At 60.5% G+C, this 26,797-nt stretch overlaps 5 protein-coding genes and 1 long non-coding RNA gene across 7 annotated transcripts in view; 2 read left to right on the top strand and 4 right to left on the bottom strand.

Moving 5' to 3' along the window:
• The window catches only part of RPL28 (ribosomal protein L28), an 83,982-nt gene extending 57,572 nt beyond the window's left edge, over positions 1-26,410 (top strand). Inside the window, exons 2-6 of the mRNA XM_012750228.3 lie at positions 23,421-23,454; positions 23,785-23,873; positions 24,004-24,127; positions 25,975-26,093; positions 26,273-26,410. Coding sequence (XP_012605682.1) covers positions 23,793-23,873; positions 24,004-24,127; positions 25,975-26,093; positions 26,273-26,362 — 414 coding nt within the window. The 5' untranslated portion in view covers positions 23,421-23,454; positions 23,785-23,792 and the 3' untranslated portion in view covers positions 26,363-26,410. The remainder of the gene's footprint in view (positions 1-23,420; positions 23,455-23,784; positions 23,874-24,003; positions 24,128-25,974; positions 26,094-26,272) is intronic.
• On the bottom strand, positions 29-6,329 carry GARIN5B (golgi associated RAB2 interactor family member 5B). Its single transcript, XM_012750274.3, has 11 exons — positions 5,952-6,329; positions 5,624-5,778; positions 5,291-5,549; positions 5,021-5,045; positions 4,767-4,831; positions 4,580-4,683; positions 4,434-4,486; positions 4,246-4,322; positions 2,337-4,093; positions 287-359; positions 29-178 (listed from the first exon to the last, which is right to left on the bottom strand). Exons 1-10 carry the CDS (start codon positions 6,099-6,101, stop codon positions 347-349), a joined length of 2,658 nt encoding a protein of 885 aa, XP_012605728.1. The 5' UTR covers positions 6,102-6,329; the 3' UTR covers positions 29-178; positions 287-346.
• Positions 7,265-10,767, bottom strand: IL11 (interleukin 11). Of its 2 annotated transcripts, XM_012750278.3 has the most exons (5): positions 10,613-10,767; positions 9,283-9,455; positions 8,997-9,083; positions 8,732-8,893; positions 7,265-8,462 (listed from the first exon to the last, which is right to left on the bottom strand). In XM_012750278.3, the coding sequence occupies exons 1-5, from the start codon at positions 10,617-10,619 to the stop codon at positions 8,292-8,294; spliced, it is 600 nt and encodes a 199-aa protein (XP_012605732.1). In that variant the 5' UTR covers positions 10,620-10,767; the 3' UTR covers positions 7,265-8,291. The 2 variants fall into 2 exon arrangements, with proteins under 2 accessions (XP_012605732.1, XP_075855126.1); XM_075999011.1 differs by lacking the exon at positions 9,283-9,455.
• On the bottom strand, positions 11,784-15,436 carry LOC105863307 (uncharacterized). The gene is made up of 3 exons (XR_012915891.1): positions 14,871-15,436; positions 12,894-13,035; positions 11,784-12,063 (listed from the first exon to the last, which is right to left on the bottom strand). It is a non-coding gene; the product is annotated as an uncharacterized LOC105863307 (long non-coding RNA).
• Positions 15,083-16,814, top strand: TMEM190 (transmembrane protein 190). The gene is made up of 5 exons (XM_012750227.3): positions 15,083-15,166; positions 15,252-15,287; positions 16,163-16,288; positions 16,371-16,455; positions 16,539-16,814. Exons 1-5 carry the CDS (start codon positions 15,103-15,105, stop codon positions 16,771-16,773), a joined length of 546 nt encoding a protein of 181 aa, XP_012605681.1. The 5' UTR covers positions 15,083-15,102; the 3' UTR covers positions 16,774-16,814.
• Positions 17,779-23,303, bottom strand: TMEM238 (transmembrane protein 238). Its single transcript, XM_012750230.3, has 2 exons — positions 21,319-23,303; positions 17,779-17,901 (listed from the first exon to the last, which is right to left on the bottom strand). The coding sequence occupies exon 1, from the start codon at positions 21,851-21,853 to the stop codon at positions 21,326-21,328; it is 528 nt and encodes a 175-aa protein (XP_012605684.3). The 5' UTR covers positions 21,854-23,303; the 3' UTR covers positions 17,779-17,901; positions 21,319-21,325.
• Positions 26,411-26,797: the final 387 nt, after the last annotated feature.

Genomic DNA, 26,797 nt, shown 5'->3' with positions numbered 1-26,797 from the left:
AGGCTTTTAATGTCTGCGAAGCTGGGCTACTCCGCGGGCTCTCCCTCCCTCCCCGCCCCCCGCCCCCAATATACAAACGTATCGATAGTTCTGGTCTCTCCCGGAGAGGGAGGATGCCCCCAGCCGGCCTTTCCAGCACTCTGCTCCTTACAGCAGCGGTGCACAGCACCCTGGGGGCCTGTGGGGTTCGAGGAAAGAGCGGGGGTGGGGTCCGGGCTCCTGGGACCCCCCCCACCCCTACCCCAAGGCCAGGTCTAAAGCAGGTCTCCAGGGTCTCAGAGGTTACCTGGCCATGTTGGGCTCCTCTGGACAGTTTGCCGAGTACGGTTGAGTCCGTTGCATCCTGCTACTGAAACCCGCTGCAGGGAGAAAGAAAGCCGGAGAGGGCTTTGGGGGACCCGGCAGGGAGAGAGGGCCATGCGGGGCTCCAGGAGCTGCCGCTGCATGGCTCAGGAAAGAGCAAGGCTTGCTGTGTGCTCAGTTCACTGTTGCATCTGCCTAGGGCAGAGCATGGCTGTAGTCAATGCTCGTAATTCCATGCGGAATGAATGAGTCCTGGCTCTCAGGGCTGGACAACAAACCCTGGAATCTGGGCAAGTGGTTTCATTCACTCTGGGACCCTGCTAGGTCTCTCTCCTTCCTGCCTTGTTGATATCAGGCCTGACTCTGGATTGCTCGCTCCAGTAGCCAAATGCACGAGTTCAAAAGCCCTTGCTCTGCCCACTTCTTGCAGCAGCTAGCTCCCCATGTCTCTCCTCCCTTTACTGCAAACTCCTTAGAAAGAGCAGGTCTACTCCCGGTCTCCAATTCCCCTTTGCAAACATACACGTGTGTGTATGTGTATCATGGGAAAATATCCATGACGTCAAATTTGCCACCATCACCATTTTAAAGTGTGCCCTTTTGCAGTGGCATTTGGTATACTCACAATGTTGTGCAACCACCACCTCTATCCAGTTCCAACACGTTTGTATCACTCCCCAAAGAAACCCCCATCCCATTAGCAGTTACCACCGCCAATCCACTTTCTGACTCTACGGATCTGCCTATGCCATGTGGCCTGTTGTGTGTGGCCACTTTCACTGGGCATGTTTGCAGGGCTCACCCGTGTTGCAGCCGGGCGATTCCTCTCTCTCTCTGCTCTTCAGCCTGCTCCTATCAGGTCCTCACCACGCCTAGTGTCACCCTCTTGCTGGGAAATCCAGAGATCCCACCCCAGTACTCACCTTCCCTCAGACGCCGCGGTTGGGATCCCTAGCTCCTGCTGCTCTGCCCACTCTCTGACTTGGGCTCCTCTTTTGCTAAATACCTTAAGTCTTTTCTGTCTCCACTCACTCCCTGGGGAACTCCTCCAACCTCACAGCTTGAAGTAACCCGTCCACACGCAGGCAACTCCCCAAGTCGCTTCTCCTGACCGCCACACCCACATATTCAGTTGCCTACCTTGCAATTCCCCGACATCTCAGAATCCAGATGTTCAAAAGGGAATGTCAGAGCTTCTCCTGGAATCCTGCCCTCCTGCTGCACCCTCTGGGCCTCTGGGCCCCCAATCCTCCCAGCCATCCACAATGCCAGCCTTTCTCTTGCACCACATGCCCAGTCTGTGAAACAATCTGCTGGCTCATGCTTCTAAGTCCCTCCAGAGCCCACCACCTGTCCCCATCATCTTCTACCTGGGTTATTGCTACGGCCTCCTCTGGGCTCTCCTAGCTTCCGCCCTTGTCCCCTCTGCATTCTCTATGCTCCCACCAGAGAGCCCTTTCAAACATAAATTGGTTCCCACCACTGTCCTGCCCCAAACCCTCCAGCTCACTCAGAGTCATAGCCAAAGTCCTTAAAACTGTCTGCAAGGTCCAACATGATGGGTGCCCCTGTTACTCCTCTGACTGCATTTCCTTCTCTGGGATCCCCTGGAGCTCACTCTCGGTCCAGCACATTGTGTACACTCCTGCCTCAGGGACTCTGCAGTGGCTATTCCTTCTGCAGGGATGCTCTCCCCCCATGTCCTCATGGCTTCCAGCCCCTTCCTTCAGATCTTTAAACCAATGCTCCTAGCTCAATAAGGCCTTCCTAGACCACCTGTGCTGTGGTAGTGGCCGTCCTGTGCACTGCAGGATGTTTAGCAGCGTCTCTGGTCTATCCACCAGACACACACACTCCACCACCGCCACCCCCATTGTTGGGCGCTGGATCCCTACTGCCTATAACAATGCCTGGCAGGTAGTCGACACTCACTAAATATCAAGTGCTCGAATAAAAGTGAAACCAGGGAATGATGGTCTCTGCCTTGCAGATAACAGAGCTGACAGTAAATGCTCGCTGCTAACTCCAAATACCTGGGTGGAGGATTGAAGATGGGGGGGTCCTCCTTTATCTTCTCTACCTTGATGTCCTTGTCCCTCATATTGTCAATTTCTACCAGCATGGGCAAGATAATCTTTGAGGATGACCCTGCCCTGGCCACGGGGCGCTGGTTTGGCACCGTCACGGGCTCTTGAGATGTCCTCGTGGGCTGCTGGAGCAGCCTGGCTGTGGCCTCCATCCTTGAGATGGGGCTGTCCATGAGCGGTGATGGCGGTAAGTCCTCCCACTGAGAAGCAGGCAGGGGGATGGGCGCCTGGGAGACAGGTTCCATCTTCGGACTGCCGGAGGTGGCCTTAGCGCGGAGGTGTGCCTTGGAAGGCCTCACTGTGTCCCAGGGTGGCTCCTTCATCTCTGTCCATTGCTGCTTGTTCTTTTTCACCCAGGTGTGCGACTCTGGCCACTCCCTCACCGTCACCGACGGCCCCTTCAGCTGGTTGGAGTTGAAGGGCATTGAGCCCATTGTAGACATGGCAGAGGTGTGGGAGGTCACCGAGAGCCAGGAGGGAAGTGAGACCAAAGTGGGTCTCAAGCGCTGCTCCTTGGAGTTGGCAATGATCATCATTTTGGCAAGGGCGAGCCCCTCCACCGAGAAGGGCCTGCGGTGCTCCTCGGGAGGGTCCTCGATGGCCAGCTCCTGCATCTTGACCCACTTCTTCTGCTGTTCCACCTCCTTGGACCTCCCACCAGGCAGGTCCAGGGATATCTCCTCCTTCGCCCGGTGCGTCCTGTCCTCCGACTTCCCCCAGCCCCTCAAGCCCTCCAGGGTCATCTCCCGGGTTTTGCCCATCATGATGTCCTCGGACTCCTTTTTGGTCGTGGTGAAGGGCACCCCCAGGGACTTCGTCTGGGTCCTCATCGCCACCACATCCGTCTGCTTGGTGCCCACCGTCACTCCCTGCTCTGGCTTCCCTTCAGTCTTGTTTCTCTGGAGCGCGTCCCTCCCGGGAGGTCCTGTTGGCAACAGGTCAAAATTGACAGGGGGCTTCCCCCTTGCGGTGGGCAATCCATGTGCCATCTGGTGTTGGGTAGGTAAGGTCGGAGGCTTCTGGGAGGAGCCAGGGAAGAATAGAGACATGCCCTTCTGGGTAATAGTAGCTGCAGATGGGGTCTTCTGAGGTAGGCGTGGGGCTTGTACAGCTGGGGCCTTCTGAGGAACAGCAGGTACAGGTGGGGCCCTCCGGGACGGAGCAGGTATGGCTGGGGGCTTCTGGGGGACAGCTGATACACGTGGGCCCTTCCAGATTGGACCAGGCATGGCGAAGACCTTCTGAGGTGGCCCAGGTACGGCCAGGGCTTTGTGGGGTGGCGCTTGGAGCACTGGGGCCTTCCGGGATAGAGCAGGTACAGCCGGGATCTTCTGGGACTGGTCGACAATGAATGGGGCCTTGCTAGATTGGACAGGGACACATGGGGCCCTCTGGGAGGGGGGTGGCCCCTGCCCCTGCCGGGAGCCTGTGGGCCTATGCTTTTCGCTGGGCCTGGGGAAGGAGGAGTAGGGTGTGGACAGGTATGCAGAGGGAGGGTAGGGAGACAGGCTGAAGGAGGTGGAGGACAGAGTGCTGGACTCAAGGTCCATGAGGTCTTGGATGTGTTGCTGCCACATGAACGGTTCCAAGTGATCGTAGGAGTGTGGAAAGAAGAAATCGGGGCCGTTCTCCGAGATACAGTGTGAAGGGGTCTCAAGCAAGCGTCTCTCGCCTGTGGCCTCATCCGAGTCAGACGTGCCAGCCTGTAGGTGGATGGATGTCAGGGCTGGGGGAGACCCCAGACCCAGGGGTTCATCCCCCAGCCGCCTCTCCTCCCTCAGACCCAGGGATCCAGCCCCAAATGTCTCCCCCATAAGACCGGGAGCCCGGCCATGGCCCCTAGCGCGTAGCTGGCCTTTGTCGAGGACTGAATCTGGTTGGCGGTGCTGGAGACAATGCTGAAGATGGTCCGGATGGTGATGCTGGCCTTCTCTGGGGGGAGAGCACGCGGGCTGAGCCCTGCCGCCAAAGGCCCGGTGCCGCCAAAGGCCCGGCTCCACCGCGGGCGCCGCCGGTGGTGGCAGGGGAGGGGGCTGATCTTACCAGAAGCATGGATTTGAGTGTAGGAGCCATCGGGGCAGGTGTCTGGGTGGGACCTGTAGGGGCAACATTGCGGGACTTTGGTGGTGTCCAGGCCAGGGTCCCCATCCTTCTCCCAAGTCCCACCGGCGACAAGACCCCTTGCCCACTTCTTTTCTTTGGATTTCTTCGTAGTGTCAGCATGTTCCAGCTGCGACCAGATGAGGGGCACGGAGTCACCCACGGCCTGAGACCTGAATCTGCGCTTGAAGGCCTGGCAATGAGGTGAGGAAGGGACAGTCAGAAGAGAGGCAGCCGTCGGGCCCCAGACCACTGGGCCCACCCCGGCCGGCTCACCATGGTCTTCTTTTGTCTGTGAGCCTTCAGCATCTTGTAAGGAAAGGTGGGCTGAGCAACCGTGACTGGGAAGAGAGGAGCAGAGACCCGAGTCAGGGACCCTGAGCAGAGGATGCAAGGACAGGCCCCGAGGAGCACATGCAGGGCTCTGCCGGGGGAGAGCGGGGAAGAGCTCAGGTGCCAGAGCTCTGTCCTCGCCCGGGCTGGAGAACCTGAGGCCCCTCGGAGGACTGAGGACGGCAGGGCCCGCTCACCTGCGTGTTCCCAAAAGGATGGGACCTGTGGGAGAGAAGGGGAGTCAGGAGGGGTCCAGCCCTCCCTCTTTCCACATTTCCATGAGCTACTCAGCCAGCGGTCTCTGTCCCCAGTCCCCAGCCCCTCCTTCCTCAGACCCAGGGGTCCCGTCCCCAGCCCCGTTCCCCCAAGGACCCTGGACTTTGGACTGTTGGTCCCAATTCCCTCTGGAATCTAGATGGTGGGTTCCTAGGGCTGCTGGCCCAGGGTCTGCGGAGTTGGGGTCCCACCTGGAGGTGCCAGGTGGAGGCAGGCGGTTCAGCCAGGGACACCTCCAGGGGGGGCGTGTGCATGGTCCTGGGGGCCCAGGTGGTCGCAGGCTCCTGTAGCAGGTTGATGAGGCGGATCCAGCGGTCGAACAGGAAGCCCACCTCGTTGTGCGGGGCCTCCAGCTCCAGGTAGTAGTAGCGGCCGGTGACCAAGCGCAGCTTCAGGCGCCAGGCATAAAGGTCGTGGACGTACAGGTGGACGAGGTCCAGGGGGATCATCCTGGGGAGTTGGGGGGGGATGGCTAGAGCAGCGGGCAGCAGAGGGGCAGGCCAGGGATGGGGGCAGGAAGGCACCTGGTCAGGATGAGGCCTGCGCCCTCCCTGCCCTCGGGGGGCTGGGCGATCAGCAAGATGTCCGGCAGCATCAGGCCTGGCAGGGAGGCGGCCACACCCATGGTCAGCCGGTTGGTTCCGTGATGCACATACACGGGGCCCCCACGATTTGTCACCTGGGGCGGCCAGGGAGAGGGGCTGGGACTACGCCTTCCTCCCAAACACCTCTGGCACCCCCAGCCCGAACCCCCACTCTGGAGGCCCAGATCCCTGTCCCTCTCAAAATCCCCCAAGCCAGGTGGTCTCGCTCCCCTCCTGCCCCTCTCAGCCCCCAGGGTGCCTGGGGGACCTGCACAAAGTTACTCTCGAACATGGGCAGCGGGCGGAGGGGCAAGTACTCGCCCTTCTGGAGGGTCTTCTGCAGCTCCCCCAGAATGGGGACCCACTTTGGCCGGCCCTGGGGCGGCCGGAGGAGCCTGATATTCCGAAGGCGGTTCATGGTGGCTGCAGAAGTGGTGGGGGGAGTCCTGACTAGGGGACCTGGGACCCAGGCTGGCAGCCCGCCCTGCCCCAGCCCACTGGCCTTGGCCCCACGGGTTTCTCGGGTGCCAGGGGCTCAGCGGTTACAGAGAGCAGTGCTGCCCAGGGGCGGGGAGGCTCTGGCCTGGGCCATGGCCCTGTGGGGGGTGGACAGCTCTGGCCCGGGGGAGGTGCCTTCGGTGGAGGGGCTTTGTGACCTCATCAGACCCACAAGGCCCTCTTCCTAGGAACTCTCCGGAACTTGGGCCCCTTCTCTGGGGATAAAACCTAGAGTCTTTTTTTTTTAGACAGAGTCTCACTCTGTTGCCTGGGCTAGAGTGCCGTAGCATCAGCCTAGCTCACAGCAACCTCAAACTCCTGGGCTCAAGTGATCCTCCTGCCTCAGCCTCCTGAGTAGCTGAGACTACAGGCATGAGCCACCATGCCTGGCTAATTTTTTCTATATATTTTTAGTTGGCCAGTTAATTTCTTTCTACTTTTAGTAGAAATGGGGTCTTGCTCAGGCTGGTCTCCAACTCCTGACCTCGGCCTCCCAGAGGGCTAGGATTACAGGCGTGAGCCACCTTGCCCAGCCCAAGCCTGGAGTCTTGAGGGCTGGGGCGGGTGAATCAGAACCCCAGGCCCAGGCTGGGCATGCCCCACTATAGCCCCAATCTGGTGACAGCACAAGTCCACCCAAGGGAGGCTCTCTGTGTTGTTGTAAAAGGATGATTAACCAAAGGGTTTGCATTATAGTCCCAACTCTGATGTTGACTCTTCCTTAGACGCTGGGTAAGACACAAACCCTTACCGAGCCTCAGTTTCCCCATGTAGTGTGCCTGTGCCCAGGTCCATGGCTCCTGAACACTGAGGTGCAAAGAAAGGGACCTTTGGAACGAGCCAGACCTAGAGTAGGACCGCCGTGCCCTCTCCTGAGTCATGGGACCTGGACAACAGAACCCCTCACACCTAAGGAGCCTCTATTTCCCTCACCTGAAAACAGGGTGTATTTGAGAGGCCAGGAGAATCGTCTAAGGAGCCCGCACTCGGAACACAGCCCAGAGTGGGGGCTCAATTCACGGTCATTCTTGTGCCCTAGGAGGGCTTTTTGGAGGGGAAAGGGGAAGGCTGGTATATGTCATTCTAAAAATAGTGTTTATTATTAAATGTGTCATGCAAAATACACAGTCATGGCAGAAATTCCAAAAAATACAGACAAGCACAAACAATAAGTCACCCACAATCCCACCTCTCACCTTTGACCCCACCAAGACAGTCATTGTCAACATTTTGTTGTATTTTCCTCTGGGATTTTTTTTCAAATCCATATATATGTAAGGAGAAATGCAAAATGGGGATCCCTCAGTGGTTTTGAAGCCTGCTGTCCCATGTTCCAGACACTTCCCGGCTGCTGTCCCGTGGCCTCCCTTTCAAGACCGGCTGGTGTTCCATCACACGGTGCACCATGTTATGTAACAATCCCCCAACGCTGGGCATCTAGGTTGTTTCCAATTTGCTGTTGTGAACATTGCCATAATGAACGACCTTGAGCTTGCAGGTTGGCGACCTTCTGGAACCTTCCATTAAATATTTTTTGAGGACTTATGAAGTGCTGGGTACCAGGAGAGGCTCAGATTCTGCCTTTACAGAGCTCTCTGGACAAATGCCCAGTCTCCCCTGCCCTGTCTGGCCCAAGGGCCCCAGCGTCCAGCCCCAGCCTTCAGAGAAATCATCCCCAAGTGGATCTGTGTGACAAATTTAATTCCTCGTTCTCTGTCTCACATTTTTGTACAAAAACCCAGGCTTCCCTCTTCCCTCCCTCCCTATCCCAACACAAAAAGTAACTGTTTAATAAATAATATATACGTTCCTGCCCGGGCCCAGAGGGTGGGAGCCAGGAAGGCACAGCGGACAGACTTCTGGAGTCAAGCACCCAGGGTCCCAGCTGCCTCCTCCTCAGGGACCCGGGAGTCCCCCTGCCTCCCACACCCCACTGCTTAAATAAATAAGTATAAATAGAGCACAGATGCCCCCCCAGGTCTCACGGAAGGACTGTATCTGACTAGGGGGAGAAGATGGGGGTAGCACCTGGCTGCTGTGCCCCCAGCCCCGAAATAAATAAATAAATAAGATCTGGCTTTGAAGGACGATGGTGGCTTTGGATCTGGGGTCACAGCCGAGTCTTCAGCAGCAGCAGCCCCCTCACGGCCCAGTCCAGCGTCAGGTGCAGTCCCCCCAGGATGGCGTGGGCCGCCCTGACACCTCCCCAGGCTGAGGCAGGTGGGGCCAAAGGGGGCGCCGGTGGGTCTGGGGGCACCTGGGGCAGGGCCAGGCGGGACATCTGTCGGGAGAGTTCAGAAGGTTAGCAGCAGAGATCATGGACTATGGAGTCTCAGGGCTTGGGTGAGGGTTTAGAATTTCTGGGCAGGATGTGGGGACCTGGGGCCTCAGGGCCACAGGATCCTGGAGACACAGGATCCTGGAGACACAGGGTTAGGGTCTCAGAGCAAGGGTATTGCAGTTGGGCCTGGGGTCTTAGGTCCTGGGGTCCTGGGATTCAAAGTCTCAGGCACTCAGGGATCAGGGTCAGGTGTCAGAGCCAGGACATACCAGGAGCTGCAGCCGTCGCAGTAGCCGGTCCAGCCGGGCCTGCAGGGCGCCCAGCTCGGGCTCCAAGGCCTTCAGGGAAGGGCCACCTGCTCGGCGCAGCCACTGCACGTGCCGCAGGTAGGAGAGCAGGTCAGCTCGCAGTCTAGTCAGCACACCAGGGAGCTGGGGGTGGGGCGGGGGTGTCAGGGAACAGCTGGCAGGACCCACCGTGCCCCCTTCACTGCCTGCCCCCCACCTCTGCTCCACCCCACTCCCCTGCCCTTACCTGCAGCGCTCCCAGCGCGCCTGCACTCATGGCCAGGGTGGGCAGGGAATCCAGGTTGTGATCCCCTTCAGCTGGGAATTTGTCCCTCTGGTGGGAAAAATGCTGTGAGGGGACCCTCCACCCAGCCTTGGGGCTCCTCCAGCCCCCACCTCAGGACCCAAACTCCTCCTTCCCCTGGCTGCCACCCCCAGAGCCCAGAAGCCCTCCTGCCGGCTCCCCCCAAGAGCCCTCTCGGCGTCTCTCCATCCCTGTCATCCTGTCCTGGCTCGGGCCCAGTCTCTCCTACCAGCTGTGCGGCCAGCTGCCGGGTGTCCGCCAGGAGGGAGCGGGTCAGGAGGACGGTGCTGTCCAGCTCGGCCCGAGGGTCTGGGGAAGCTCGAGGAGGGCCAGGAGGTGGCCCAGGGGCAACAGCTCTATCTGGCCACAGGCTCAGTACGACCAGGACCAGGCGGCAAACACCTGGGGGGAGGGGCGGAGGAGGCAGAGAGCTCAGGCTGGCGCTGGACCCCTGGGTCGGAAGGGAGGAGGGGCTGGAGGTCTTAAGTCCCCGGGTGGAGCACCCGGAGGCAGGTCGCAGAGCCGGGGCGGGCTTCCCTCTCCCTCCCCGGCTCTGGCTGCCCCGCCCGTCGGAGCAGACGCGGCCCGGGGCGGGTAGACTGGCCGGGCGTCTCCCGTCCGCCCCCGGACGCCGGAATCTGGGCCCCGGGGCGGGGCATGAGGGGGGAGGCACAGGCCAGAACCTGCCCCCTCCCCGGGCCCCGGGAGCCCGCGCTGGACTGGGAGCAGGGGAGGGAGCCGGAGACCTGGGCCGAGACCCGGACACGCTGAGCCTCCCGGGGAGACCCCACGGCGCCCCCTCCCAGGAGCCGCGCCAAAGCGGCCGCGGTGGTGCCGGGCCGGCCCGCAGCACACCTGGGCGGGGAGCGAGGAGCCGGCGGCGCCCGGCGGGACAGGCGAGGGGCGCAGGCGGCAGGCGCTGGGGTGTGGGGACTCCGCGCAGCTCCCCGCAGCCCACCCCCCCGCCACGCCCACCCGCCCGCCAGCCAATCAGCGCCCCCGGGCCGCCCGCGCCGCAGCACACCTCCAGCCCGCCCCCTGGTCGCGTCCCGCCAGGGCCGTCCTCCCGCCGCTCCCCGGCCGTCCAGCCGGCGGTCCGTCCACCCGCATCTGTCTGGCTCTCCCAGCCTTCTGTCCACGCCCCGCTCCTCTGCCTCCCCCGGCTGGACCGCGTTCCCGGGCTTGCCCTCTTCTCGGACTCTGCCTTAGTTTCCCTCCCAGAAGCCTCTCTTTCAGGGTCCCTGGGTGTCTTCGGCTCCTGGTCCCCGCGGACTCCCTGGGGGCCCCCAGCCATTTGGGAAAAACTCCCGGCATCTGTCCCTGTCTGTGAATCCCCCTTTCTCTCGTCGCCGGGCCCTGTCTGGCCTGTCCCTCGCTTTCGTCTGTGTCTCTGCGTCCCTCTCTGCCCATCTCGTCTCAGCCTCCTGCTTTCTCTGAATCGCCCTTTCTCCCCGCGGCGCGCTCCTCTGTCCCTGTCTGTCCGACTCAGCGGTGTCTGCCCCCCTTGGGTCCCTCCCTCCCTCCCTGTCCCCTCCACCCATGAACTTGAACCAACTTACAGTTCATGTCCCCACAGGGCCAGGGGTTCCCCAGGGCAGAGGGCAGGGAGCCGGGGGCCTTTAACCCTTCCCTGTCCGCTGCCAGGGGGAGCCCGGGGGGTCAGCTGGGCCGCGGCCTGGGGAGGGGAGGCATGTGCGGTGAGCAGCAGGGCCGCGGCAGTGAGGGAGTGTGTACGCCTGGGGGTTATATAGGGGGCCGGGGCGGCGGCGGGGGGCAGGCGGCAGGGGAGGGCGGCCTGACACATCCTGACTCACCCTCCCTGCCTGCCTTTTCCATTCACACGGAGCCGCTGCCTCTCAGGGCGCGCACGGCGCTCAGAGGAGGGCACGGAAGGAAAAGTTGGAAAAGTTGAAAAGGGAAAGGGGGGGTGGTCGGAGAGGGTCTGGTGAGGTCATTGGCGTCCCCTCCCTCCACCTCCACGGCTGGAGCAGACACACATGGCTCCAGAGCTGGGGCCTGACTGTGGGTGGGGGTCCGGCTGGACCAGGACAGGCCGAGAGCTGGGAGCAGGAGGAGCGAGAGGCCAGGCCAGGGCAGCAGCACAGGGGCCTGGGGAGATGGATGTGCAAGGGAGGCAGACTCCAAAGGACGGTGTGGGGAGGACACCAGAGACAGGGAGACGGAGACACAGGGGATGGGGACATTGAGACAGAGCCAGGGAGACAGCCCAGAGAGGCAGAGAGGGCCAGAGAGGAGCCAGAGATCAGAGAGTGACATGAAGACAGTGGGAGGGACTTGCAGAGACCGAGAGAGGACAGGGACAGGACACCAAGACACAGTGAGAGGAGGCAGGGAGCGGAGGAAATGCAGAGATGTGAGGCAGAGCCACCAGGATGGGGGGGGCAGAGACAGGGAGATGGAGACATTGGAGATGCAGGCGACTCAGCAATGGGGGCAGAGAGAGGGGAAGCCTCTCTCAGAGACAGGGAGAGACATGATGGTGGGAGAGAACCAGAGACCAGAGATAGAGACCGGACCAAGAGAAAGAGGTGTGGAGACACTCTGTGGAGGTGGAACCTCGAATGCGTGACTGCCCCTCCATGCCTCAGTTTCCTTGTCTGTGAAATGGGGACAGTGAGAGCCCCCCATGCCCCCAAACCCCAGGATGAGGACGAAGTGAGCTCATTGACATAAAGCACAAAGTCAGCACTCAATCACTGTAAACCAGCGTTTTTCTCCTCGTTAATTTTTATTAACACATCTGGGAGACAAAAGGATGTAGCCTTTGGCAGACTCGGGGAGGTTGGGGGAGAGGTGGAGCTGTGAGCAGGAGAGATGGAGTGAGGATGGGGGGCATGGCCAGCGGACAGCGCCACTCGGGGAGATAGAGGCAGGAGAGGTGTCCGGTGGGAGAGGGACACACAGGCTCAGGCTCGGGGCGATGGTCTCAATGCCCACCCAGGCACGCAGTGGGTGAGCGCCGGGCGGTCAGTTGCAGCAGAACCTGAGACTTGTAATAGAACGGGGGAGGGACAGGGACGCAACCTAAGTCCCCAAGGGCCCCCCAGGATGTAGATGCCAGAGAAAGATAGGATTGGACATTGGACAGAGAGCACAAAGAGGTGGAAGGACCTCCCAAGGTCTCCCTGCAGACCCCCTTCCCAGCCCGGGAGGCTGCGCTGAGCTGCCAGGGGGATCTGGGGGTGAATGGCAGCTGGAGGCCTCCCCCTCCCCATCCACTACTCCTGGAGGGGCGTCTGCTCAGGTCCCCAAGGAGGTGAGGTCACAGCCCCCCCATGGTGGGACATGACCTCATCGCCTCAGGTAAGAGCCTGCTCTCTGCCTCTTTGGTCTGTCATAGCCACCCCTCCAGGGGCCCCCAGCCCTGGCTCCCGCTGGGACCCAGAACTCTGACCACTGGGTCTCCGCCTCTCAGGGGGCCTGTTTCCGGCTGAGTCAGCGTGGGGGGCCCAAGGCTGCGTCAGTGAGGGGAGAGCTGACGTAGCCCCCCCCAGACCGGCAGGGCCAGCCAAGGTGACTCAGGCCACCAGCTTAGGGGATGGACTAGCCCGAGGGGATGGGGGACTGGCCTGGGGCCAGCCCGGGAGCAACAGCAGGGATCTGGTAATGCCAGCCCCTTCCACCTAAAGGGACCCAGGGGTCCGGGGCCCCCAGCCCCTCCTCCCTCAGACCAAAGGTTTGGGGCCCTAAATCCTAGTTGGAGAAAGATGAAGGAAAAACTTGTGGCCCTTCTGCACTCTGGGAAGTGCTCTGTGTGGGGGAGGTCATGATTAGGGACAATATAGGGGTCCCAGTTTCTTGTCCTGGCTGGGTCCTTACCCTGGGGGTTGTGGGGTCAGACTTCATCCCCCCCAGTGTGGCTGCAGGAGTGGAGGCATATGGGGTGGCAGGAGGGCAGGGGATTGCTCGGGACTCCTGGGTCTTCCCCAGGCCAGTGGGGGGACACCTGGCTGGGTGACTTCTGCAGAAACAAGGGGAGAGAGAAATAGAGAGAGAGGGAGAGAGAGAGAGGTGAAGACAGGAAAAGAGAACCAGAACCCAGAGGCAGGGTTGGGAAATCCCGAGAAATGACAGAAGGCAACAGAGACAAATAGAAACAGGAGCACAGAGACGCAGAGGGACGAGAAGGCAGCAAAGCCAGGAACGGTGGACACACGAGGCCAGCTCAGAGACGGGGTGGGGAGCCAGGCTGCCAGAAGCTCCCGGGGGAGATGAAGCGGGACGTGGGGGGCAGAGAGTCCCTGTGCATGTGCTGGCCTGGGGGAAGCCGGGCTGGCAGGGTGTGAGGTCAGCAGGTCCGAGGCTGTGTGTGTCCGTCTGTCTGTCCCTGGGGGGTCCTGTCTGGCCTCTGGGGGGTGACGGGGCAGTCCAGCCACAGAGGCAGCCCAAACCTGTCATTAGCGGTGAGGGCTGTGACGGCGGGGGCCCCCAAGTCCCAAGCCGCGGTCCAAGGCAATCTGGCCCCGCCCCCCCACCCCCTCCTTGATCCCTGAGGAATCCCGAGAATTGGGAAGTGGGACCAGATGATGTTGACACAGGAAACGGTCAGCAGCTGCCCAGCCTCAGCCCCACAACCCCTCTGACCCCCACCCCCGGCCCCCTGCCGAGCCCCCTCTGACCTGTGTCATCTCTGACGAAGGCAGCCCGGGGCCCACTCAGCACACACCAGGATGTTTACAGGAGAGCCGGGTAAGACAGGGAGTCAGCCTCCTGGGCTTACTGGGAATGGGGTCCGGCTCCCGGATTGTTCCCACTCAGACCAGGGGGCCAGGCCCCCAGCCCCTCCTCCCTCAGACCAAGGGTCCCCACAGCCCCTCTTCCCTCAGGCCCAGGGGTCCCCCCAGCTCCTCAGATCCAGGGGTTCCCTCCAGCCCCCCACACCCAATGATCCTCCAGCCCCTCCTCCCCCAGACTCAGTGGTCCCCCCAGCCTCTCCTCCCCAGATCCAGTGGTCCCCCCAGCCCCTCCTCCCTCAGACCCAGGAGTTGACCCTGCAATTCCTAGGTTTCTTCTAATTCAGGTGCAAGGCCTCCCCACCCCCTTGTCCCTCAGACTCAGGAGTTGTAGCCCAAATAGAGACTGCCCCAGGGGAGAGGAGATTCCCTGCAAAGCTGAGTGGGTGTTCAGACAGGGTGAACCAGGAATCGTGGTCCCAACCCAGCCCCCAGTCTGGCTTCCTCCTCTTGGGAACCAAGTCTCTCCACAGCCACTGGGGGAGAGCAAAATGGAGGCTGGATGATCCCCCTTTTCCCCACCCAAGGGACTCCTTCCCCAGCCCCCACCCTCTGGCCACCAGGCAGGAGGGGAACTGCGACCTCCTCGCTTAGGAGTGCCCTCCACCATTCCTCCAATCTCAGCAGGGGCCCGGTAGAGAGAAGGTGGCCTGAGTGGAAGAGCCACTCTCAGAACCCCGTGGAACCAGGGGACCCCGCCTGAGGCTCTGGCCCCTGGCTCCAGCCCCATGGTCTCATCCCCCTCCTGGGTCTCCCGGTTGCTAGGGGGACCTTCCCTAACAATGGGGCTCAGTGAGGCCTTCTGTATCTCAAGACCCCCCCTACCCTGGTTGCTAAGAGGAAAGACTCCCTAGCAACAGGGTTTCCTGAGCCTTTGGGCCACTGGAGTGACCTTCTCAGGCATCAGGTTACTTAGGAAAGGGATTCCCTCGCCAAAAGGTCTCCCAGATCCCCATCCCCAGGGTTCCCTGGGTGACAAGGAGATGCCCTAGACTCTTCTGGACTTCTCTTTCCCACCCAAAGTTCCTAAGGAGGCTCATCTAAGCTGGAGACCCCATCTCACCCTGCCTCTTCCACCCCACCCTGCCTCTTCCACTTGGTCCCTAAAGAATCAATTCCTTTGAGCAGGGCGTGGCCAGGCCAGTGTGAGGCCCCTCCCTCCCCATTGCTAAGAGGACTCCCTGGCAACAGAACTCATAATCTTGGGGGCCAGGTGGGCGGGGCTCAGCTGGTTGCTGGGGTGATGTCCTTCTAGGACACTTCCCACAGAGGCCCCAGGGGTCTGGGGAGGCGACATGGTGGGCTGTGGGATCCCAGCTCTGGGCTTGGGCCTGTTCCTGCTGCTGCAGGGCTCAGTAGGTGAGGGGGCTGAGGAGGTGGAGAGCTGAGCAGGGGCCACCTCAGCCTCCACACAGCCCCCAACACCAGCCCTTTTCTCTCACAGATGGGAATGGAATCCAGGGATTCTTCTATCCATGGAGTGAGCAGTGGCTGAAACCTTGGGTCCCCTAGGGAGGCGAAGCCCATTTAAGACCCCTGGGTCTGAGGGGTGGGGGGACCCCTGGGTCTGAGGGAGGAGGGGCTGGGGGAGACCCCTGGGTCTGAGGAAGGGCTGGGGGACCCCTGGGTCTGAGGGAAGAGGGGCTGGGGGGACCCCTGGGTCTGAGGGAGACCCCTGGGTCTGAGGGGTGGGGGGACCCCTGGGTCTGAGGGAGGAAGGGCTGGGGGGACCCCTGGGTCTGAGGGAGGAGGGGCTGGGGGGACCCCTGGGTCTGAAGGAGGATGGGTTGGGGGACCCCTGAGGGGTCTGAGGGAGGAGGGGCTGGGGGGACCCCTGGGTCTGAGGGAGGAGGGGCCCCTGGGTCTGAGGGAGGAGGGGCTGGGGGGACTCCTGGGTCTGAGGGAGGAGGGGCTGGGGGAGACCCCTGGGTCTGAGGGAGGGGCTGGGGGGACTCCTGGGTCTGAGGGAGGAGGGGCTGGGGGACCCCTGGGTCTGAGGGAGGAGGGGCTGGGGGACCCCTGAGTGTGGGGGGCTGGAGGGGACCACTGGATCTGAGGAGGTGTGGGTACCCTGGGTCTGAGGGAGGAGGGGCTAGGGGGAATCCCTGGGTCTGAGGCAGGAGGGGTTTGGGGGACTCCTGGGTCTGGGGGAGGAATGACTGGGGGGTACCCTTGGGTCTGAGGGAGGAGGGGCTGGGGAGACCCCTGGGTCTGAAGGAGGAGGGCCGGAGTCCTAGAATCCTGGGTCCTGCACAGAACAAGACTAGGCAGGTAGCCCCTTAACCTGGGACCCTCGTGTCTGAGGTCCTTGGGGCCGGGCTCTGTGATGAAGCCAACCACTCATTGTGTCCCCAGGTTGTGAGGGTGACGTGTGGGACCGGGAGAGCTGTGGCGGTCAGGCGGCGATCGAGAACCCCAACCTCTGCCTGCGCCTACGATGCTGCTACCGCGATGGGGTCTGCTACCACCAGCGTCCGGACGGTGAGAGCCCCGAAGCCTGGGTCCCTGGGTCCCGGGTCAGGTGGCTGGGACCCCTGGGTGTTAACCTTCCCCCTTTGTGCAGAAAATATGCGGAGGAAGCACATGTGGGCCCTGGGCTGGACATGCGGTGGCCTCCTCTTCCTGATCTGCAGCATCTGCCTGTTCTGGCAAGTGGGGTTGGGGCTCGAGGGTGCCGGCACCCCGAGAGGAGCAGGTGGGAGGCCTGGCTGAGTGTGTTCCTCCCTGCTAGGTGGGCCAAGCGCCGGGACATGCTGCACATGCCAGCGTTCTTTTCGGGTAAATGCAACCTGTCGAAGACGGTCTCGCTGCTCTCTAAGGAACAAGGGACAATGAGTGACCAGAAGGCATCCGTGGCCAGTGTGCCAGCCTCCATGCCTACAGAGGGGGCAGAAGCCTCAGCGGCCACCGAGGGGGAGGGGACAGAAGGGGGCGAGGAAACGGAGGGTGGAGAAGAGGAAGATTAGGGGCATCCCTGGGGGACCCCTCAATACAGAGATATCCTATAGACGCCTGTTCTCTTTTCTGAGAGCCGTGGGGAACAGGATACACAGCGCACACCTGGGGCAGGGGGCCAGGTGCGTGTGCCCTGGGGGCCATGGGGGACCCAGGCTGAGCCGGGGTGCTAGGCTGTGGCCATGGGGATGTGAGCTGAGGGGGGCTCTGGAATGAGAGAAGTGGGAGGTTAGTGGGGAGAATTTGAGCTGAGGAGGAGGATGACCTGGGCTGAGTAGGGGGTGGGGGGGGCGTGGGGCATGGGGTGTGGATCTGGGCTGAGTGAGGGTCCCAGGCTGTGATTGTGGGGGCCCTGGACTGAGGGGGTGGCAGTGTGCTGGAGTGAGGAGTGTCTGAAACAAGTGAGTGGGGGTATGTGGAGGGAGGCCGGGGCGGCCAAGGGTGCCTGAATTGGGTGGGGGTGGGGGCAGGTGGCATGCCATGGCCTGGAAACCTGTCCTCAGCAGTCTTCCTGCAGGGGGCGCCCCCACCCCCCATGATGTGGGCCTCCCTCCCCCAGCGGAGGACTTTGGCTCTTAGAAGCCCCACTGGCCAGCTGAAACTTTCTCAGAAGTCCAAGACTCATCCTACCAAACTCTCCTCCCCTGTCTCCTTGCAGGTGACAGACCTGCACCAAGCCACCCTCCATAAGTGTTTCCCCCAATAAATATCTTGCAAGTCCAATTTGTCCTTGTGTCCATGCTTCTTGGAGGACCCAGGGAGGCCTGCGTGGAGGGAGGGTGGGTTGGGTGGGTGGGTCTGGGCGAAAGGTCCTCACTCCCACCCTACCCAGTTCCCCTCTGGGAAGGCCAGTGAGAAGCTGGGCTCCTACATCCCCAGTGGCCTCAGGTGCCCCCAGGGCATGGGCAGCCTCACTTTGGGTGTGGCCAAACCCACCTGGGCTCTGGTCCTAGAAGGAAGCAAGCAACCTTCACCCCACCCCAGCACTGTCCCTCTCTCAGACACGCATGCAGTGCTGTGAGGAAGAGCCATTTATCCCAGTGAGGATAGAGGGGGGTCAGGTAGCATCCTGGTGGCAGTGCTGCAGGGGACAGTTGCACATCTCAGTCCAGTCCTGACAGGTGGGGCGGCGGGGTCATCTGCAGGAGGGAGGGTGGGGTTAGTGACTGCTCAGCACCCCCCATCCCTGTGCTCCCAGGCCCACCACCTAGTGGCCTGGGGGGCAGGGGCAGGGAGCTGCTGCTTCCTGCCTGCTCCCCTCATGCCTGACTCACACACTTGCTCCCTTGCTCCTTCATGGCTGCACCCCCGTTTGGTGCAGAGCCCCCAGGGTGTGTGCGTGTGCATGCGCACGTGCATGTGTGCATTCAACTCTTCGCAGCCCATGGGTACAAGACTGGGAATGCGAGACTTGGGGCAGGCGGCAGGCAGAGAGTAAGAGATGCAGAAAAAAAGACAGGTACAGGGACAAGAGAGAAAGAGACCTGGGGAGATAGAGACCAAGAGACTAAGAGAGACAGGGAGACAGGCTACTCAACTCACTAGTGTCAGAGGGAGAGAGGAGCTGCCACAGCTGGAACCTATGGGTCCCTCTGTTAAAATTCAAGTTCTCTGTCCTTCATGTGCAAGAAGCACTTCACCCTCCCCAGTGAGGAGGAGGCCCCAGTTCGAACAGGCCCATTGTCCTTGTAAAAGGGGTCTATTCCATTCAGCTTGGCCTGGGTGTCCAGCAGGCAGTACCAGGAGTAGAGGCACACCCAGCTGTGTTAGACTTTTGGGCAATATAAAGAATTTTCAAGGGTAATTTTAACCACAGGTGGTTATTTTTGCATCATATTTCAAATTTTGTGTTAGCTCATGCTTTACCTGTGCACATAGTTGTTCATCCTTTCTTTTTATTTTGAGACAGAGTCTCACTCTGTTGCCCAGGCTAGAGTGCCCCGGTGTCAGCCTAGCTCATAGCAACCTCAAACTCCTGAGCTCAAGCGATCCTCCTGCCTCAGCCTCCCCAGTAACTGGGACTACAGGCATGTGTCACCATGCCTGGCTAGTTTCTCTATATATTTTTAGTTGTGCAATTAATTTCATTCTATTTTTAGTAGAGACAAGGTCACGCTCTTGCTTAGGCTGGTTTCGAACTCCTGACCTTGAGCAATCCTCCCACCTTGGCCTCCCAGAGTGCTATGATTACAGGTGTGAGCCACTGCACCCAGCCCTGTTCATACTTTCTTAAACCAGTTTCCTCATCTGAACCACAGAACATAGGATATGATCACGGTGACTATTTTCTCAATTCTCACAAAGAATAATATATAACAAGTAGCGTCCTGGATGCATAAGGAAAAAAGCTAATTCATTACATACAGAAAATGTCTTAGAACAGTAGACTTTTTTTTTTTTTTTTGAGACAGTCTCACCGTGCTGCCTGGGCTAGAGTGCTGTGTCATCAGCCTAGCTCACAGCAACCTCAAATTCCTGGCCTTAAGCGATCCTTCTGCCTCAGCCTCCGAGTAGCTGGGACTACAGGCACACGCCACCATGTCTGGCTAATTTTTCTATATATTTTTAGTTGGCCAATTAATTTCTTTCTATTTTTATTATTATTTATTATTATTTTTTTTTTTTTGAGACAGAGTCTTGCTTTGTTGTCCAGGATAGAGTGAGTGCCGTGGCATCAGCCTAGCTCACAGCAACCTCAAACTCCTGGGCTCAAGCAATCCTGCTGCTTCAGCCTCCCCAGTAGCTGGGACTACAGGCATGCGCCACCATGCCCAGCTAATTTTTTCTCTATATATTAGAGAAATTAGATTAATTTGTTTCCATTTATAGTAGAGACTTGCTCAGGCTGGTTTTGAACTCCTGACCTCGAGCAATCCTCCTGCCTCGGCCTCCCAGAGTGCTAGAATTACAGGTGTGAGCCACCGCGCCTGGCCCTCTTTCTATTTTTAGTAGAGACAGGGTCTTGCTCTTGCTCAGGCTGGTTTCGAACTCCTGACCTTGAGCGATCTGCCCACCTTGGCCTCCCAGAGTGCTAGGATTACAGGAACAGTAGAGTTTAATTCTTGTAAGAAATCCCTACTTGGGAAACTGATTCAGTCACCCATCCATCCATTGTTCTACCCATCAACAAACCCATTCATCCACTCATCCATCTCCCTCTCATCCCAAATCCTCTAACCACCCATTCACCCATCTACACAACTACCAATCCAACCATATCCATTCATCAACTCATCCATTCACCAATCCACCACCCACCTATCCACATCTACCCATTAAACAACCCATCCACCCACCCATCCATCCATCTATTCACCCATCCTTCCACCTAGTTACCTAACCATCAACCTTTCCTGAGTTTACACTTTTTGCCTGGCAGTGCTGGGAACAAAGACACCACACACCCAGGTCTTACCCTTAAGGCCCTCCCTGTCAGAAGGGAGAGGAAATTCCAACACAGGCAGACACAGCGCAGGGTCCCACAAGCAGCAATCGGGGTAACAGATACTATGAAGACCCAAAGAAGGGCAGAGAAAGTGAGTCGGATCTTAAAGAACATAGGAGAAGGCTGGGCGTGGTGGCTCACGCCTATAATCCTAGCACTCTGGTAGGCCGAGGCAGGTGGATCATTTGAGCTCAGGAGTTCCAGACCAGCCTGAGCAAGAGCGAGACCCCATCTCTATTAAAAAAAAAAAAAGAAGAAGAAAAGAAAAGAAAAGAAAAGAAAAGAAAAGAAAAGAAAAGAAAAGAAAAGAAAGACAACTAAAATTAGCCGGGCATGGTGGCACATGCCTGTAGTCCCAGCTACTTGGGAGGCTGAGGCAGGAGGATCGCTTCAGCCCAGGAGTTTGAGGTTGCTGTGAGCTAGGCTGATGCCACGGCACTCTAGGCCTGGCAACAGAGTGAGACTCTGTCTCAAAAAAAAAAAAAAAAAAAAAAAGGAGACGTTTGCCGGGTGGGGTGGAGACAGCAGGGCACCCCTGGTGTGGAGAAGGCTGGCTGGGAGTGTGTTTAGGAAAGGTGACAGAGGTTGAGGAGAGGGAAAGGGAAGTGAAGGAGCGGTTGTGTCACTACACCTGCCTCAGTTGGCTCCCTCACTCTTTCCTGTCAGGAGAACACCGGCTCTTCTGCCTACGTGCCATGTGCCTTTGGGCAGGGGTGGCACCTTCCTGGGCCTCCATTTCCTCCACTGTGCAATGGGGATGGTAATAGCAGTGACCTCAGAGACCGGGTTTCACCAGGAGGCGTCCTTGTGCACCTGGAGGCTGGAGCGGGGGTGGTATCTCCAGGGGGGGGGGGTGGCGCTGTGATTCCCGCCAATCCCACGCGCAACTTATCTAGGGGCAGTGTCTCATCGTCCACCCCAAGTCTGCACCTGTGCCCGCCGTCTGTGTGGCTCCGTGTCTCTGGGTCTCTCCTAGTTCTGCCAGACTTTCTCCCATCCCGTCTCCACCCCATTCCGTGCCTCCACTTCCCCACTGCAGCAGCCCTCCCTGTCTCTCTCCGTCTGTCTCTGCCCCTCTCCCGCTGCCGCCACGGCCCCGCCCGGCCCTCACCTGGGGCTCACTCGCTGCCCGCGCCCGCCGCCCCGGGCCCGGCCTCGAGCGTGGCGAGCTGCAGGCGCACGCGGCGGGAGCCGGCGGCGGGCGGCGGGGGCGCGCGGGCGGCTCGGCGCGCTCCCCGGGAGCCGGGCGGCTGGCGCCGGCCCGGGGCGGCGGGCGCCGACCAGCGGCGGGACAGCTTGCGCGCGAGGCGGGCGAGCGCCGAGGGTCGCAGGCCGTAGTCGCGCTCGAGCTCCTGGCGCGAGATCTCGATGTTGCCGGTGTACCAGAGGATCCAGCCGAGCAGGCTCAGGAAGACGAGCAGCGCGCCCGAGTAGATGAGCAGGTCGCCGAAGTCGCGGCCGCGCACCTGCAGCTGCGCGAACACGCCGGTCAGCAGCGCCGCCATGCCCGCCACGTCCAGCGCCACCGCCAGCAGCAGCGCCACCCGGCAGCGGCCCAGGCCGGCCGCGGGCACGGGTGCGGCCGCCGGCGCGGACGGGGCCCCGGACGGGGGCCCCAGCGAGGTGCACACCGCGGGCGCCGCCATGGCCTGCACCGCCGCCGCCCGCTCCGGGAGAGCGTGCCGGGCGCGCCGGGGCGGGGTCAGGGTACGGGGCCAGGTGTGCCCCGCGCCCGCCCGGTCACCTGAGCTGGGCTGGGCGCGGACGGCAGGTTGGGGCCTCCCTGGCGGCGGTTCTGTGCAGGGCAGACGCCGGCGCTGGGGTCAGGCCGGGGCCCGTGCCACGCAGGGGGGCACACGGTCGAGATCCAGGTCACTTAACGGTGGCAGCGTGGAACACTGGGAGCCCGGGCTTCGTGTCTACTCAGCGCCAGCTCCCGGGGCCTCCGGCGAACACAAACCCCGACAAGGCCCCGGGGCCCAGGGAGCCCCGGGACGCAGAGCACCCGGTGCTCTGAAGGGGGACGCGTGAGCCTCTGCGGCAGCTGAGTTTCTTCCATTCAGCGTGTGTCTTCTGGGCCTCCTGTGTCCGGCCCGTAGACAACGAGCCGTAGGGCGCGAAGGGCGACGCGACTCGCAGGGGCTCCCACAGCCCTGTCGGCCCGCAGGCTCCAACGCAGGCCGCGGGCACCCCGACTGCCGGACTCGGGCTCGGGCCCGACCAGGCCCGGCGCTCAGGGGCTCCCGGGTGTGACCCGGTCCCGGCGCAGTCACGCCTGTCGTTCAGTGGGCGTCTCCGGGGCCTCCCCGGGCCAGACCGGGCTGGTGGAGCTGAGGACACAGGGAGCATCAGGCCAGGCTCCCGCTCCTCGAGGAAAAGGAACTTCCAGGGAGTTTAGTGGGTGCGACAGCTCACAGGGGGCGGGAGGGCAGCCAGGCACAGGGAACAGGCTGGGAACCAAGAGCTGCCACATGCAAGTCTCTCTTGCTCCAAACAACCCGCCCTTGGAGGGAATCCACGCTCTCCTGGCAGTCTGCGAGAAAGTTCCGTCTGGGCTCTCCCCATGCTCCAGATAGTTTAAGAGTTCAGGAAAACCCTGGGGAGAGCCAACTGCACGGAGCTGCCGGGATTAGCCGAAGGGTTCCGAACGTGCCCGGATGGGGACCGAGTGTTTCCGGGCAGATCCGAACTGGGCATGAGCGAATAAGGGAAGGCGGCCACCCCTCCAAAGAGGGTTTGCGGAGAGTTCCGAAGATGCCCACACGGGTCTCGGTGCCCTCATAGGGCATAGCCGAAGGCTTACGAAGAAAGCCGGAAGCACCCGAAGGCGCCAGGGCTTAAATAGTTCACGCGTTCACGTTTATTCGTAAAAGAAATGTTTATTGAGCGTCCACTATGTGCCAAGCACAGCGCCACGCACCGGGTGAGCAATACCGGAGAGAGGTCGCTGAGGAATAGGTCTCCAGACCTCTAGCATCGGAACCAGGATGAAACCCGGCCGTGGGCGGCGCCGTTCCACGGCCCCGAGCACTCCCTCGGTTTCCTAGCCGAAGAGTTCCGAGGATTCCCGAGAGGCACGCGACGGCTCGGCGGAAATAGCCGAACACCCCTTAGCCGCCTCAGAGGCGGGGACCGGCGACTCCAGGCGCGTCCCGGGAGAGGAAGCGGAAATGCGTGTACGGTATTAAAGGCGTCGCCCCGCCCTCCGCCTTCCTCTTTCCGTCTCCGGCCGCCGCAGCGAGGGGAGGTGAGAGCGCGCCTGCCGTCCGCCCCGCGCGGCCGCCATCTCGTGCCCGCCGCCCGCTCTCGGTGCCCCCTGCCCGCTTTCCCTCTTGAAGCCCAAGAGTCCTTGGCGGCCTCCCAACCCTGCGCCTGAAGTTGTGGGTTCCCACGTTGTCCCCCTCCCACATTCCCTGCCGTGAGTCTCGGCAGCCTGAGAAAGTTCTAGGTCGCCGTCTCCCCGAGGGCTGCTCCCATTTGCCCAGGTTCCCGGTCTGTCTGCTCCCGAGCGGGCCACGCGGCGGCGCCTGCCTGCCGCTCCTCCTGCCCCTGCCTTTCACGTGCCGTTTCCCCGCAGCCGCCGCCATGTCCGCGCATCTGCAGTGGATGGTCGTGCGGAACTGCTCCAGCTTCCTGATCAAGAGGAATAAGCAGACGTACAGCACCGTGAGTGGGCCCGGACGCCTGGCTCCCCGGGAGGAGGGCCCAGGGTCCGCGACTCTCTGGGTCAGAGGGAGGGGTCTTCGCGTATCTCGGGGTCCCCTCCTCACGGTCGTCTGTGCCGTCTCCTTCTCAGGAGCCCAATAACCTGAAGGCCCGCAACTCCTTCCGCTACAACGGGCTGATTCACCGCAAGACGGTGGGCGTGGAGCCGGCGGCCGACGGCAAAGGTGTCGTGGTGGTCATGAAGCGGAGATCCGGTGAGGGTTTGCCCTGGCTCGGCCCAGACGACAGGCTCCTTTCGGGCGGAGAGCTGGGGCTTTTGCGCTGTCGGGCAGGAGGGGTAATTCTGCCGTTGAGTCGAGAATCCCTGGTGTTGGGCCGATTTGCCAAGCGACGTGAGTCCCGCACGTTTTTAGCCTTTTTCCTCACCTGTAAAGCGGAGAAAGGAAGAACCGGGACTTTCCAGTGGTTGTGAGGCCTGAATCGCGGGGTTGCACAATTGTATTTGCTCAGATTAAGTCTTCAAAACAACTCAGGTGGGGATGGATGGCTTCATCTCCCAGGCGAGAAAATTGAGGTGTAACAGGGCCAGGGCCCTCACTGCCATACGTTGGAGGTGACAGGCTGGGTTGAAAGCAGCAGTTTTACCCCTGTGCTGCCTGTGTGGGCTCAGAGAAGAGATCTGGAGGACCCCACCCCCATAAACTGCACACAGTCAGGCACAGGCGTTTTTAGGATCTCCCCGAGTGTCTTGTGAGAGGTGTAGGGGTCTCTAGCACAGGAGCCTGTGTCTGCATTTGATCTCCACTAGGGCTTTTTGTTTTAAGGAGTGAGTTTTTCTTGTCTTATTGATTGAGACTGGCCTCTGTCCCTGTTCAGAGCTGAACACCCTTCTATTCAGTGGCAGCAACAGCCCCAGCCTGTGACCTTAGTGATTGCTTCTCACCTTGGAGGGAGCAGCTGGGGCCTTGCCCAGACTTCTGAGGACCCCTTTCTGGAGAGTCTTCAAAGCTTCTCTTGAATTGCTAAGTACATGGGTGGCTTTTCCTAGACTTAAGGAATTGGATTGGCATGAGGAGGAAATAGGACCGCTCTCTGGGGTCAAGCAGCATTTCAGCAGTGCTGACCTGGGCTTCCCATTGCCAGGAGCACAGGGCTCTGGCCAGACCCGATCAGATCCTGGCTGAGGCGACAGGCTTCTGGCACAAGAATAGGGTGTTTTCATGGTTGACAGGATTGGGCGAGTGTCAGGCAGTTGGTTTTGGATCCGGGGCAGTGGGGTCTAGACTTTGCCCTTGTCCCAGTGCTCTTCTTCACACCTGGCCTCCACATCACCTTGCTGTCAGTTGCTGACTCTGTTCAAGATTATTCCAGAGGGGTGGGTCTTGGGAGGAAGAGCAGAGCTGCAGTGGGTGGGTCCAAGCTCCCCCTCACCTACTCCCTGGAATGTCCTCACATAAAACAGCAGCTCTGCTGTATGTGTGTGACAAAAGACACAGGGCCCAGTTGGGTATTTCACACCTCTGTAATCTCAGCACTTTGGGAGGCTTGAGGCCAGGAGTCCTAGAGCAGCCTGGGCAGCATAGTGAGACTGGATCTCTTAGAAAAAAAGACACAGTGAGGACAAGATACACACAGCTGTCTGGAAACTATCCGACCATTGTTAACATCTAAATTTCATATTACCTACTATAATCCTGGTATGTGGGTACCCAGGACAGGGCCTGGCCTGTGTGTCTGGACAGGTGGAGAGACAGGGCCATCTGCTGACCTGGCCCAGAATGCTAAGGGCTGGCTGGGGCCAGTGGCCTGCCCAGGATCACCCCCACTGGCCCAGGTCTTAAAAACTTTCTTTTCTTGGACTGCTAGATACATGGGTGGCTTTTCCTAGAGTTAAGGAATTGGATTGGCTTGAGGAAATAGGGCCTCTTTCTGGGGTCAAGCAGCATTTCAGCAGTGCTGGCCTAGGCGTCCCGTTGCCAGGAGCACAGGGCTCTGGCCGGACCAGAGTGCTCAGGTCCTTGGAGTAAAGCTGTGTCCTCACACCGAGAGGTGCACCAAACGCCCAGACAGACTGACCCCAGGACTCTGCTCTTCTCTCCAGGCCAGCGGAAGCCTGCCACCTCCTATGTGCGGACCACTATCAACAAGAACGCCCGGGCCACCCTCAGCAGCATCCGGCACATGATCCGCAAGAACAAGTACCGCCCGGATCTGCGCATGGTGAGCTGTCTCGGGCTCCTGGTCCAGGGCTGCAGTTGAGCTATGGAGGTGGTGGGGGCTATGGCTAGAGGCTGGCTGGGGGAACCACACCCCAGGACAGCCGCCCCTCTGTGGGCCTGCGAGGCTGGTAGGTGGGGGCAGCGAGTGGGTGCACTGAACCTGCGCTGCCTTCCCCCCAGGCTGCCATCCGCAGGGCCAGTGCCATCCTGCGCAGCCAGAAGCCTGTTATGGTGAAGAGGAAGCGCACGCGCCACACCAAGAGCTCCTGAGCCCTTTCCCCCCTTCCAGCAATAAAGAGTCAGCTGACTTTTTCTCAACCATTGCAACTGAGTGTCCTTTTGTGGGGTGGCCTAAAGAATCCCAACCAGACCCTCAGGGTGGGGCCTCCATTCAGAGGACGACAGGCTTTGCAGCCCAGCAGGACACAGGCTGAGGGGCTGTGGGCCCCTGGTGCTATGGCAGGGTTTGTGGGCCCCAGGGAGCAGGGAGTGAAGACCATCTTCACACCCTGGGAGCGGACAGGGCCATCAGGGAGGCAACTGAGGTCCAGAGGATTAATTGACTCCCACCTCCACTGGCCACTCAGGAGGGCAGCGGCAGCCCCAGGCTTACATCTGCCAGGCAACATAAAACAGCCCGAAAGCCACTCCCATTTCCTCAAGGCTGGCTCTTGTCATTGAGGCCTCAGCTCAGTGTGTCCTCAA

The sequence above is a fragment of the Microcebus murinus genome, chromosome 32 (genome assembly GCF_040939455.1).
Source record: "Microcebus murinus isolate Inina chromosome 32, M.murinus_Inina_mat1.0, whole genome shotgun sequence".
In the NCBI taxonomy this organism is placed as follows: Eukaryota; Metazoa; Chordata; class Mammalia; order Primates; family Cheirogaleidae; genus Microcebus; species Microcebus murinus.
The sequence above is the reverse complement of the archived record's forward strand: the minus strand, read 5'-3'. Positions and strand labels throughout refer to the sequence as shown.

What these genes read in the sequence shown, in the direction of transcription:
- TMEM190 (XM_012750227.3), top strand. Translation starts at nt 15,103, where the DNA reads ATGGTGGGCTGTGGGATCCCAGCTCTGGGCTTGGGCCTGTTCCTGCTG. An exon ending in GGGATTCTTCTATCCATGGA is followed by an intron (nt 15,288 to 16,162) that starts GTGAGCAGTGGC and finishes TTGTGTCCCCAG; the next exon opens with GTTGTGAGGGTGACGTGTGG. An exon ending in CTACCACCAGCGTCCGGACG is followed by an intron (nt 16,289 to 16,370) that starts GTGAGAGCCCCG and finishes CCCTTTGTGCAG; the next exon opens with AAAATATGCGGAGGAAGCAC.
- IL11 (XM_012750278.3), bottom strand. An exon ending in GGCAGCTGGCCGCACAGCTG is followed by an intron (nt 9,084 to 9,282) that starts GTAGGAGAGACT and finishes TTTTCCCACCAG; the next exon opens with AGGGACAAATTCCCAGCTGA. An exon ending in TGCGACGGCTGCAGCTCCTG is followed by an intron (nt 8,463 to 8,731) that starts GTATGTCCTGGC and finishes CTCTCCCGACAG; the next exon opens with ATGTCCCGCCTGGCCCTGCC.
- GARIN5B (XM_012750274.3), bottom strand. Translation starts at nt 6,101, where the DNA reads ATGAACCGCCTTCGGAATATCAGGCTCCTCCGGCCGCCCCAGGGCCGG. An exon ending in ACAGACAAAAGAAGACCATG is followed by an intron (nt 4,684 to 4,766) that starts GTGAGCCGGCCG and finishes CCTCATTGCCAG; the next exon opens with GCCTTCAAGCGCAGATTCAG. An exon ending in AAGAAATCCAAAGAAAAGAA is followed by an intron (nt 4,487 to 4,579) that starts GTGGGCAAGGGG and finishes TTGCCCCTACAG; the next exon opens with GTCCCACCCAGACACCTGCC.
- TMEM238 (XM_012750230.3), bottom strand. Translation starts at nt 21,853, where the DNA reads ATGGCGGCGCCCGCGGTGTGCACCTCGCTGGGGCCCCCGTCCGGGGCC.